The following is a 12,863-nucleotide window of genomic DNA, read 5'->3' on the forward strand; positions in this document are numbered from 1 at the left end:
TTTAAAATCGTTGCTCCTCATGAGCTCTTTCCATCTTGGAAAGGCCACTCCAGTATTTACTTTTGTCTTGTTGATTTGCCCGTTGCGTTGCCGTCTTAATTCTCTTTTCCGCTTCCTTGGCGACTCTGATACATATCCCGCAATATTACTAGGTCCCCGACCCGGGTCGAATTCGGTAATCAATCCCGGGACGTGGTTGCTTTCACACAGAAGGCGACCCGGCAATGTTCCGGGAATATTGCGGGTCCGACGTGCAGTGTGAAAGGGGCTTAAGAGTGATCCTCCATCATCATATAGCAGCCTCAAGCAATCCCCCTCTTCACATTCGACACGGTGCCGTCGAGTGTAAAAACGCGAAAGGCGAAGCTTGAATTTTCGGGTATGTCCCTCTTTGGCTGCTGTACTTTCAAGATGGAGGGGCAACATGGCGACCGGCATTCGAACCCCTCACCCGTATGTGTTTTCAACGGCATATTATTAACTTACCAGAATACTTTATTACTTGAAAGAAGTAAATATACATTACTGAGCACATATATTTGAAAGAACTAAGTGATTTTAGCTAGGAATAAACTAAAAAAGTTACACAGTGTAGCTTTAAGTGAACTGTCGAGTATGCAGTCGAGAAAGACGAGCATATCCCTGCCTCAGGTCTTAAAGGCGCAGTAGCCTTTACTGCTGCCTGAGTGATGTCCTTATATTTAGTTTGACATTAAATATCTTTTGTAAGTTTAATAAGGATTAATCTTTCATTCAAACAGTTTAAATATGCAGTTATTTTACATTTGATTACTTTATTCAATTTCTGCACCTTTCTGCAGGCCTGTGCATTATTATTTAATGAACGCATGAGTGAGGTCGAGTTAAACATTTTAGTTTGAATTTGATTTTTCGGTTTTCGGCTTTGGTTTCTTCTTTTTTTGGTTTCGGCCAAGAATTGTGATTTCGGTGCGTCCCTACTGACAATGTTCTGCTCGGTGTGTTGTCAACACGCTTCAAAGATGCCAGAACTAATAGTTTCATTGTTGGGACTAAAAACCATCAAACTGGAAGCCATTGTAGAGCTTGTAGTATTCATTTTCACATGCAGTTACACATTGTCAGTTAAAAACAAAAAATAGAGGTTAGATCGGGCTCAAAAAATCAAGCCCGACCCTACCCGAGCCTGTGCACGTTGTGTCCGAGCCCGGCCCGGCCCGACACATTAACTTTAATTATGAGCCCGAGCCCGATTTAAACCCGACCATTGTTCAATACGTGGGCGTTTGACGAGAACGAGCCTGTAATGAGCAAAGCGCAGCGAAGCGGACTGGTGAGGCTCATGATAAAACTACATTTAGTTTTCAGTTTTCTCCACAGCGACTGTACAGCCGAATAACATTTTGTTGCAATATTTTCATGTCTAACACTTTGAAGCTGCTTTGAAACAATCATCATTGTAAAATATAAAATACGCTGTAGGCTATAAATAAAGCTGACGTGACTCCGCTCAATAATCCGCAGGCGCGCTCATGATCCGCTCACCGCTAAACTGATGTTTGCTCAAATCCAGCTCAGACATTTATCTGTAGCTTACTTTGTTGTAGCCATTAAACAATGTGTTTTTTCCTTCATGTTTATGTTTAAATATTATAATATTATTTTCACATTTCATCTGATTACGATGAGTGAAAAGATGCGAGTGGGTCAGAAATGATTTCGGTGGTTATATTTAGTTTAATATTAAGTTTTGTTTTGTAGAAAGCATTTATTTCATTTTGTTTAAATTGTATCTTAATTTTAAAAAAGGTTTCTTGGGCCAATTGTCTGGATTTAATAAATAAAAAGCAAATAGCAGACTATAATCGCGAGGTGAAGTCGTGGGAGTGATCGCTTTCATTCCTCATGAACTGGAGCGCGTCTCATAAATATACCCAAACTCAGCAGGCTACTCGCCTCACAGACATGAGAAATATGCGTATAGAAAGCTTGAAATGACCACTTTTAAACAAAACGAAAGATATTTAATTAAGCAAAGTGCAGTGTTGACGCGAGCGGCTCTTGACTCAGAGCGTTTCTGTTTATAACGCTGCGCTCCATCACTGCTCGAGCTGTGAGTTTAACGCGCATTTACACTAATCCTGACTTGTGCAACTTTGTAGCCGACACATTTGTTTCTTAGTTGTTGTATTAGTTCTTACTTTGCTAAATATATATATAATTTCTGATTATAGCATAGCTTTCTGCCCACCCAATTAGACTAGTAAAGTAGGCTAATGATTAAAAACACAAACGCTTGATCACGGGCCCGGCCCTACCCGACCCGAGGATAGTGCGGGGAAATCTCAGCCCGTCCCGGCCCGCGGGTCGGTTCGGGTCAGGCTCGGGCTCGGGTAGAGAATCTAAACTCTGTGTCTGGTAAAAACTTTGAGTGGTAGACTTTGAAAAAAGTTAATTTCCATCCCTGGCGAGCGCCGTCTACGGGTGACGTCATGTATTTTGTGAAATGCGCGGTTAGGTGATGTGTCGCCCTCCATACTTTGCGACACAGATATGCAATATAAACGATACAAAATTGGCCTACGGTAGAGATTTTAAGTCTACATTCGACTACAGCTGTTTATTGAAGGTTTGTTGCCGATTAGAACTTGAAGTGCGATGAGGTCTTAAAATATTTTGAGATGGTCTTTAAAAAGGTATTGAAATTAACTTCAGGATTCCTGCATATACCCTGTATCTGTTCACACAGATATTTTGAAGAATGTCAGTAACCAGACAGTTAACTGGAGCCATTGACTTCTATAGTAGGGGAAAAAATACTATGGAAGCCAATGGCTCCAGTTAACTGTACATTCTTCAAAATATCTCTCCTTGTGTTCAGCTGAAGAAAGAAATTCATACAGGTTTGAAACAACTTGAGGGTGAGTAAAGGATGACAGATGTTTCATTTTAAAGTATGTGAAATATGTGAAATTCTGATTTCTTATGACTTTATAATTATTTATTACTTGTACAAATTGTTATATGTTGATGTCATATGTTATATGTTTTTATGTCTGAAACCTTGTTAAATGTGCTGCTGCCTCTCTTGGCCAGGACACTCTTGGAAAAGAGATTTTTAATCTCAATGAGTCTTTTCTGGTTAAATAAAGGTATAATAATAAATAATAAAAAGTGAACTATCCCTTTAAATGTCCATCTTGCTCTCTCCTCTTGTTCTAGAGCGATCCCGCATTTCTCCGGATCGGCCGCATTCCCAAACTCCTGTGGCGAAGAGGTCGAAGGTCATTCCCGAGGATGATGAGCTGGAGGACGGAGAGCTCCGGAGTGAGGAAGAGGAGGCTGAAGATGAAGCTGAGAGTAAAGTGAAGCTTCATGAGGACGACGTTCTGGAAGAGGTCCTGGATTCTGGAGATGCTGGCGCTCAGGACTGCACTTTTAGCTCCCAAAACATCCCTGGACTTCCTGATAGGGATGCAAATCCGGTCGGTCAAACCTGCACGAGTTCCTCATGTGATCAATCTGAAGCAAACCCTCACATCTGTGCAGATCGTGTTATCTGACGGGCCGGATAGTTACAGCCTTCAGATAAACGGGACAAACGCAGAAACATTGCAGGAACGGTCACGCTTTCGCAAAACTCGTAAGATGCTGATCTATCATCAGCCTCAGAAAGTTATGCTAAATATGATTTGATCAATCAATTTTATATATATATATATATATATATATATATATATATATATATATATATATATATATATATATATATATATATATATAAAACAAATCATTAGCCTGCGCTCTTATTTTGTGCCTCTGCTATTCACAGGATTGTTTTAGATATACACACCATTTTTTTATTTCGAGTTATGGCAGACATTTGCATATTTGTGTAGAAGTATTTTTATGCCACATGCTCTTTAATAAACGTCTGCATCTTGTTTGTGAATGTTGCCAGATTTAAATATTTGTGTGTGTGTGTGTTAAAGGTGCACTATGTAACATTTTTTCAGCAAAATATCCAAAAACCACCTGGCCACTGTTACATATTTTGTTTAGTTGAGTTCTTACAATATCCCAAATGTTTCCAACTATTTGTAATTCGTGAGAAAATTGCTATTTTAACCAATGAGCCGGGACGTGTGAGGGTTTTATTCTGCAGAAGCGGTTTACTCTTAGCAGTGTGAACAAGAGTCACAGCAGCCGCTAAGCAAACGAGTAACGTCAGAACATCATTTTAAACACACTTAAATGTGTCTAATATGATAAACAGAGCTGCTTTACCTCACACTCATGACCAGAAAAGAGGAAATGGCGTCAGCGACTGTGTCCCTTCATAATAAAAGTCCCGCTGCTCGCGTAACAATCGTTCCATCCTCACTCAGCTCCTCAACACTCGGTCCTGCTCTTCTTCACTACAGTAACGTTACTAATCACATCCATCAACATGATTTCTGCTCGAGTCCTATCCCGATTCTTTCCCACCGGCTGTGAGGTGAAGACCAAATGTCCCAAGATTATGAGTTCAAACTTGGCGTCGTCAAACTGCGCCTTTATTTTGAATAGGCGCCCTCTAGCAGATGGGAAAATTACATAGTGCACCTTTAATGTAATGATTTGTGTGCACATTTAGGCGTGTTTCAGCTAAAAACTGGAAACGTGTGCGTTTTGTCCTAGGGCTGGGTAAAAAATAAAGATTTTCTCAACTTTAATCGATTCCCATTTTTACTAACCGATACCGATTCTTAAAGGGTTAGCTCACCCAAAAATGAAATGTATGTCATTAACTCCTCCCCCTAATGTCGTTCCACACCCGTAAGACCTCCGTTCATCTTCACACACAGTTTAAGATATTTTATATTTAGTCCGAGAGCGTATGCAAGTGTATGCACACTATACTGTCCATGTCCAGAAAGGGAATAAAAACATCATCACAGTAGTCCATATGAGACATCAGTGGGTTAATTAGAGTCTCTTGAAGCATCAGAAATACATTTGGGTCCAAAAATAACAAAAACTACGACTTTATTCAGCATTGGCTTCTCTTCAGGGTTTGTGTTCAATCCTCAAATAAAGATTCAAACGGTTATGAATCAGCGAATTGATTCATGATTCAGATCGCGTGTCAAACTGCTGAAATCACGTGACATTGGCGATCCAAATCATGAATCAATACGCTGATTCATAACCGTTCGCATTAATGACATAAACTTCATTTTTGGGTGAACTAACCCTTTAAATCCCAAGAATCGACTAGTCTATCCTTTTTTCAGTTGATGAATGAGTGGATTGTAGCGCCTCCCATCCAATAAATCACAATAATCTTTGTGCTTTGTTTTTATTGATATGAAACAAAGTCTCAGATTATGTTCATTTTATTACGAATTTCAAAACCATAAATATGTTTTGGTGCTGTTGTGAGATTGCTCTGGCTCAGCTCAGGAAAAGAACATGAACGAGCGTCTGAAAGTGTGTTAAAAGATACAGGATAACAAACCGAATATGTATCGTGTCTCATGGAATCGCTCAGTGTTTTAACCGCGGAAAGACATCAGTAAAACAGTAATGGCACATTTACCTCAGAAAAACCACACTCAGTGTCCATTAACTCATCCGTCAGATAGAAATATTAACTCTAGAGGAGCGTTTTGAGAAATGTATGCATCATTTAATGAAGGAATTTATGGTCAGCTGAAAAGGAAAGTTGTTTCATTTCAGTTTTTTTCTTTTCTTTAAGAATAACGTGCACTGTTGAATACTTTGAATTAAGAAAGTAAAGCGTGTCCATTTTGATCTCAGCTTGACTGAAATATGTTCATTAGTGTATTTGAGGGCATGAGCTGGTGATGTTTTCTATCTGCAGACTCCAGAACAGTGTGTGTTTGGACAGGATGTGTGTTTTGCGATCACCACAAACAGGAAGTACAGCTAATGTGATAAGTCCACATTCGTGAGTAGTTTTCCCAAGTGAGCGTTATCCGAGGCTAGACGGCAGAAAGCTCAGTTAAAGGGATAGTTCACCCAAAAATTACAACTAGCCCATGATTTATTCACCCTCAATTCATCATAGGTGTGTATGACATTCTTCTTTCAGACGAATACAGTCAGAGTTATATTTGTTGGGGACAACAAATATAAGTACTTCGGTTAGGTTAGGTTACTTTATTAATACCCGCAGGTAAATTTGTTTTACAGTGTATCTCATGTATTGCAGCTTCAGACCTCTTATCCATTACTGACTCTTTTAACTTTACACAACATGTCTCAGGACCTACACATTTAAAGGGGCACACTCTGGACCTTGTTTTCTCATTAGGTCTAGAGATAGTAAATGTGTGTGTGGAGCATGTACATATGAGTGATCATATTTCTGTTTTCTTTAACCTAAATTTACCTCGGGACCCTTCACCCCCGAGAATTAAGGCTCAAAGGAGAGTTATTAACCAGGATGTTACTTAGAAGTTTTCTATTGTTTGATCCATGCCGACAAAAGGGTTGCAGTGATGCAAATGTGTATGCTGAGTCTTTTAACAGTCAATGTTTAGCAATTTTAGATGAAGTGGCACCTATGAAATCAAACATTGTCCCTCTTAAAAAGCCCTGCCCCTGGATAAATAAATCTATCCAGAGTTCTAGAAGTAAACGTCGGAAAATAGAGCACTTGGAAAACAACTAAACTCGAAGTTCACAGGCTCTATCTTAGGGAATTAACTGCTTCCCTAAATGAACTTCTGAATCAGGTTTCATCCTGTCAGGTTTCCGTAAAAACCATTCTACGGAAACCGCATTAATTAAAGTCTCGAGTGATATTTTGATGTCAGCTGATTCTGGGAAGCATACAGCATTAGTTTTACTGGACTTTACATCTGCCTTTGACACTATTGATCATAATATTTTGATTAATAGACTTCAGGATCTAGTAGGGATATCTGAATCAGCTATAAAATGGTTTACCTCTTCCCTTTCTGGTAGAAGTTTTAGTGTCTTTATTAATCAGATCATGTCAGATACTGCAGGTTTATTGAGTGGTGTACCTCAGGGTTCTGTCCTGGGACCGATTCTTTTCCTACTGTACATACTAGCGCTAGGACAGATAATTGGCCAGTTTACAGATGTTTCCTATCATCTGTATGCCGACGACATTCAGTTGTACTGCACTTTTAATTCTACTGAGTTACATAAACTGTCTTCTTTAATCAGCTGTCTGAGCAATATCAAGCAGTGGCTGAATGATAACTCTTTACTTCTGAATTCAGCTAAGACTGATCACTGATCATTGCCCCTGAGCAAAGCATCTCTCAGATTAAACAACATATCGGTGCCCTAAGATCGTCTGTCCAGCCGAGTCTTAGGAGCCTAGGTGTTGTTTTTGATTCGGCCATGTCCTTGGAGAAACACTCGAATCTACTTATTAAAAACTGTTTCTTTCAATTAACGAACATTTCGAAAATAAGAGCCTTGGTGTCAAAGGCCGAATTGGAGATGATCATTCATGCTTTTATTTCATCCCGTTTAGACTATAGTAACAGTCTTTTTATTTGTCTAAATAAGAAAGATACAGTCTTGTTCAAAATAATAGCAGTACAATGTGACTAACCAGAATAATCAAGGTTTTTCGTATATTTTTTATTGCTACGTGGCAAACAAGTTACCAGCAGGTTCAGTAGATTCTCAGAAAACAAACAAGACCCAGCATTCATGATATGCACGCTCTTAAGGCTGTGCAATTGGGCAATTAGTTGAATTAGTTGAAAGGGGTGTGTTCAAAAAAATAGCAGTGTGGCATTCAATCACTGAGGTCATCAATTTTGTGAAGAAACAGGTGTGAATCAGGTGGCCCCTATTTAAGGATGAAGCCAACACTTGTTGAACATGCATTTGAAAGCTGAGGAAAATGGGTCGTTCAAGACATTGTTCAGAAGAACAGCGTACTTTGATTAAAAAGTTGATTAGAGAGGGGAAAACCTATAAAGAGGTGCAAAAAATTATAGGCTGTTCAGCTAAAATGATCTCCAATGCCTTAAAATGGAGAGCAAAACCAGAGAGACGTGGAAGAAAACGGAAGACAACCATCAAAATGGATAGAAGAATAACCAGAATGGCAAAGGCTCAGCCAATGATCACCTCCAGGATCATCAAAGACAGTCTGGAGTTACCTGTAAGTACTGTGACAGTTAGAAGACGTCTGTGTGAAGCTAATCTATTTTCAAGAATCCCCCGCAAAGTCCCTCTGTTAAAAAAAAATGCATGTGCAGAAGAGGTTACAATTTGCCAAAGAACACATCAACTGGCCTAAAGAGAAATGGAGGAACATTTTGTGGACTGATGAGAGTAAAATTGTTCTTTTTGGGTCCAAGGGCCACAGGCAGTTTGTGAGACGACCCCCAAACTCTGAATTCAAGCCACAGTACACAGTGAAGACAGTGAAGCATGGAGGTGCAAGCATCATGATATGGGCATGTTTCTCCTACTATGGTGTTGGGCCTATTTATCGCATACCAGGGATCATGGATCAGTTTGCATATGTTAAAATACTTGAAGAGGTCATGTTGCCCTATGCTGAAGAGGACATGCCCTTGAAACGGTTGTTTCAACAAGACAATGACCCAAAACACACTAGTAAACGGGCAAAGTCTTGGTTCCAAACCAACAAAATTAATGTTATGGAGTGGCCAGCCCAATCTCCAGACCTTAATCCAATTGAGAACTTGTGGGGTGATATCAAAAATGCTGTTTCTGAAGCAAAACCAAGAAATGTGAATGAATTGTGGAATGTTGTTAAAGAATCATGGAGTGGAATAACAGCTGAGAGGTGCCACAAGTTGGTTGACTCCATGCCACACAGATGTCAAGCAGTTTTAAAAAACTGTGGTCATACATCTAAATATTAGTTTAGTGATTCACAGGATTGCTAAATCCCAGGAAAAAAAAATGTTTGTACAAAATAGTTTTGAGTTTGTACAGTCAAAGGTAGACACTGCTATTATTTTGAACACACCCCTTTCAACTAATTGCCCAATTGCACAGCCTTAAGAGCGTGCATATCATGAATGCTGGGTCTCATTTGTTTTCTGACAATCTACTGAACCTACTGGTAACTTGTTTGCCACGTAGCAATAAAAAATATACTAAAAACCTTGATTATTCTGGTTAGTCACATTGTACTGCTATTATTTTGAACAAGACTGTATGTGTCACCTTCAGACTGTCCAGAATTCTGCTGCAAGGATTTTAACCCACACCAGTAAAAGAGCACACATCACACCGATCTTAGCTTCCCTTCATTGGTTACCAGTGAAATTTAGAATGCATTTTAAAATTTTGGTTCTTACTTTTAGAGCCCTACAAGGACAGATGCCTTGTTACATCTCTGACCTGTTACAGCTGCGTACGTCTTCACGTAGTCTAAGATCAACAGGTCAAAGATTTTTAGTTGCCCACACATTTTAAAACAAGAGGGGACCGTTCATTTCAAGCTGTGGCACCTAGACTGTGAAATGCATTGCCTTCTTCCTTACGCTGCCTGGACTCAGTGGAACATTTTAAAACACAGTTGAAAACTCTTCTAAAACCTTTAAAGAGGCTTTTATCTAGAGTGTAGGGTGGTTTGGCTGGTCTTTTGTGTATTTCTGTTTATTTTCATTTATACTTATTGTTTTGTTACTTATTTTGACTAGATCTGTAATGTTGTGTATTTCCTCTTTTTGTTGTGAAGCACTTCGTGATTTTTACCTATGAAAAGTGCTATACAAATAAATTTTACTTACTTACTACTTACAGTTAGCCTGACAAGCCTGACCCCTGTTTGGTCTGGAAACTCTCCATTGACGGCTCAATCTGAGGGGCGGATAAACGGTCGTCTTTCAAACTCCCTCTGCACGCGATAGGATAGCGCTACACCAACCAGAGCAATGAAGGTGAAGCAGAGCTCGCTGACTGACTAAACATTCACCGTATCCGGTCGGCTAAACTCTGAACACATCTTCCCTTTTTAAGAATGACTTCAGTGCCGCTCTTTGTTCTTTTCTCAGAGAAAAGCTTAACTCAAGTCTTCCAGAGTCGCGGTCAAAGCTGATTCGACAGACCGCCGCCGTTCGCCAGTTTCTGTGTTTACTAGAAGCACGCAAACGCAACTCGGCCGTCGTCATTATGGCCCCGCCCATCGACTCTATACACGATGTGATTGGCCCGGGAAGAGTTAGGGGAATACAGCTCAGAAGGGTATTGAGAGTTGCTAGACGACACTTGCGGGCAGATTAAATTTGCTGCCGCTAGGGTGCGTCTAGATTTCTAGGCTAACTTACAGTATAATCATCATGTCATTATACTGTAAAACAAATTTACCTGCAGGTATTAATAAAGTAACCTAACCTAAGTATCTGTTGGGGACACTAAAATTTCAACTAAATTTTTCTACGAAATAACCGAAATAAAATTAATTACTAAATTAACTAGTTTAGCACTGTGAAGCTGCTTTAAAACAATCAGCATTGTAAAAGCGCTTTATAAATAAAGTTGACTTGACTTAAATAAAATAAAGTCCTGGCTAATCCAAGCTTTATAATGACAGGGATTGTTGCTCTGTTTCTGAAGTCCATAAAAATGCATCTATCCCTCAAATAACGTGCTCCACACGGCTCTGGGAGGTTAATGAAGACCTTCTGAAGCAAATCATTGTGTTTGTGTAAGAAAAATATCAATAATTTAAACTTTTTGAATTCAAATTACGGCCGATCGCCATCTGTGAAAAAGTGTTGAAAGTGCTTCTCTGAGTTGAAGATGCGTACGGCCATCTGACGAGCGTAACTGCAGAGGCACTATCAACACTTTCCATAAACTGAATATGGACTGCGATCGACCGAAACTTTACTTTATAAAGTTTTAAATATGGATATTTTTCTTACACAAATGCATTAATTCACTTCCAAATGTATTTATTAACCTCCCGGAGCCGTGTGGCGCAGTTATATGACGGCAGAGGTGGACAAAGTACACAGCTTCATTACTTTAGAAAAAGTTAAAGTACTACTGGTCAAATATTACTCTGTTATAAGTATTTCTTGTTTCTTTATTAAGATCCCTATTAGCTTTGTCTGACATACTAGCATACGACTAACTTAAACTAATTTAAATACTTGTGGAAAATTACAAAGCTCTTTATAAAGCTGCTGTCACTTTAAGGCCGAATGCACGGATCCAATACACTGATACACATCTGATATTCTCACACTGTTCACCTTCACTGAAGACAGAATCAACTTTGTTTATGTCAATACTCCACTAAATGAGCATTTGGACATCCGTCTTCTTCCATTTTGCTCTAAACTATAAATCAGTGTTTAATAAATGCTGTGAAATCATTGAACTTCACGAGACTCTACAAGAGTGATTCCTGAAAGGCTTTCTGTAAAAACCCAAACACCTTAAAGAAGAAAAAAATCATCCACTGACTTTCAAAGCTGCGACAGAAACGACTTTCCACTTCGAGGACCTTGATAGAAATGTAGTGGAGTAAAGAGGACGATATTTGTCTTTCAGATGGAGTGAAGTTAAAGCCATGAGTTTACAGAAAAAATAATACTCCAGTAAAGTACAGATACTCAAACAGTGAACTTAAGTACAGTACTCGGGTAAATGTGCTGAGCTACTGTCCAACTCTGTTTGATGGATAGATGCATTTTTATAGACATCAAAAATCACTGCCATTATAAAGCTTGGATTAGCCAAGACTTGTTTTAATATAACTCAACTTGTATTCGTCTGAATGAAGAATTTCATACACAGCTAGGATGACTTGAGGGTGAGTAAATCATGGGCTAATTTTCATTTTAGGGTGAACTATCCCTTTAAACAGCCGTCCTGATGCTGGTTCACTGAGCTGGTAGATTTGGCCGACGGATGACCCTCACCCTCAGTCACAGACAGGACCGGTTTTGTTTTCTAGTACATCGGGTCCTGAAAAGCGGCCAGCATTAATTCGAACCAGAGATTTCGGTGTAAACTCGTCCCTCTATGAGCGTTTGTTTGCCAGCTGAATAATTTCCTGCAAAAAAATCACAAACAAACATGAAACGCTTCTTTGGTAAAATACGTTTTTTGGTTTGTTTTTGTTTACAATATTTCAGAAGGAGCTTATGATTCAGTTTCTCAAATATGTGGTTGGGGCTTGGCGTTGTGTGTAATTGCATTTGGTGACTCCCATTGCTTTGGAAAATCAGGTGCATGCTGGGAACGTCTTTAGACAAGTCTTATTAGTGGTGTTTATTCAACCGTCAGTATTGCTATACATATCATTATAGGCATCCCACAATGATGTAGTATCATTGACCAGGCCAGATGTTTCGGTTGCATTTCTTGCATAAGTTACCCTGGAGATTATCAGTCATGGACTCGTCTTTTGTTTGGTAATAAGCGTGAGTTCTTGCCCAGTATGAACACATGGCACTCTTCATATAAAGCACCTGTTGTCTGTTTTTGACCTATGATCATCATCCAAACTAACTGACACAAATTACAGTTTATTATGACCGAGCTAAGCAAACGTCCACTGTCATTTGGTTTTGACATTTAACTTGCTTAGTGACTTGAACTCTGAATATCCTTCATTGATGCAAAAACTAGCATTCAAAATGTTGGGGTCGATAATGTTTTGAAAGTCTTATACTCAAAAATGCAGTTAAAATAGTGACTAAACTTGGATATAGTGCATTACCTACCGTGTGTTAAATTCGTTGACGTCTAATTTTCGTCATAATTTTCGTCAACAACCTTTTTTTCACTGACAAACGAGACGATGATAAAATAAAAAACAGTTTTGGATGACAAGACTATAACTAACATCTACTGTAATTTTCACTAACGAGTACAAACGAGATATAAAT

At 39.1% G+C, this 12,863-nt stretch overlaps 1 protein-coding gene across 2 annotated transcripts in view; it reads left to right on the forward strand.

Annotated features, from left to right (window-relative positions):
* Positions 1-3,698, forward strand: part of znhit6 (zinc finger HIT-type containing 6) — an 84,304-nt gene extending 80,606 nt beyond the window's left edge. For both annotated transcript variants that reach the window (XM_067445398.1, XM_067445399.1), the window contains one exon: positions 3,202-3,698. In XM_067445398.1, coding sequence (XP_067301499.1) covers positions 3,202-3,542 — 341 coding nt within the window. In that variant the 3' untranslated portion in view covers positions 3,543-3,698. The remainder of the gene's footprint in view (positions 1-3,201) is intronic.
* Positions 3,699-12,863: the final 9,165 nt, after the last annotated feature.

This window comes from Pseudorasbora parva, chromosome 6 (assembly GCF_024679245.1).
Source record: "Pseudorasbora parva isolate DD20220531a chromosome 6, ASM2467924v1, whole genome shotgun sequence".
In the NCBI taxonomy this organism is placed as follows: Eukaryota; Metazoa; Chordata; class Actinopteri; order Cypriniformes; family Gobionidae; genus Pseudorasbora; species Pseudorasbora parva.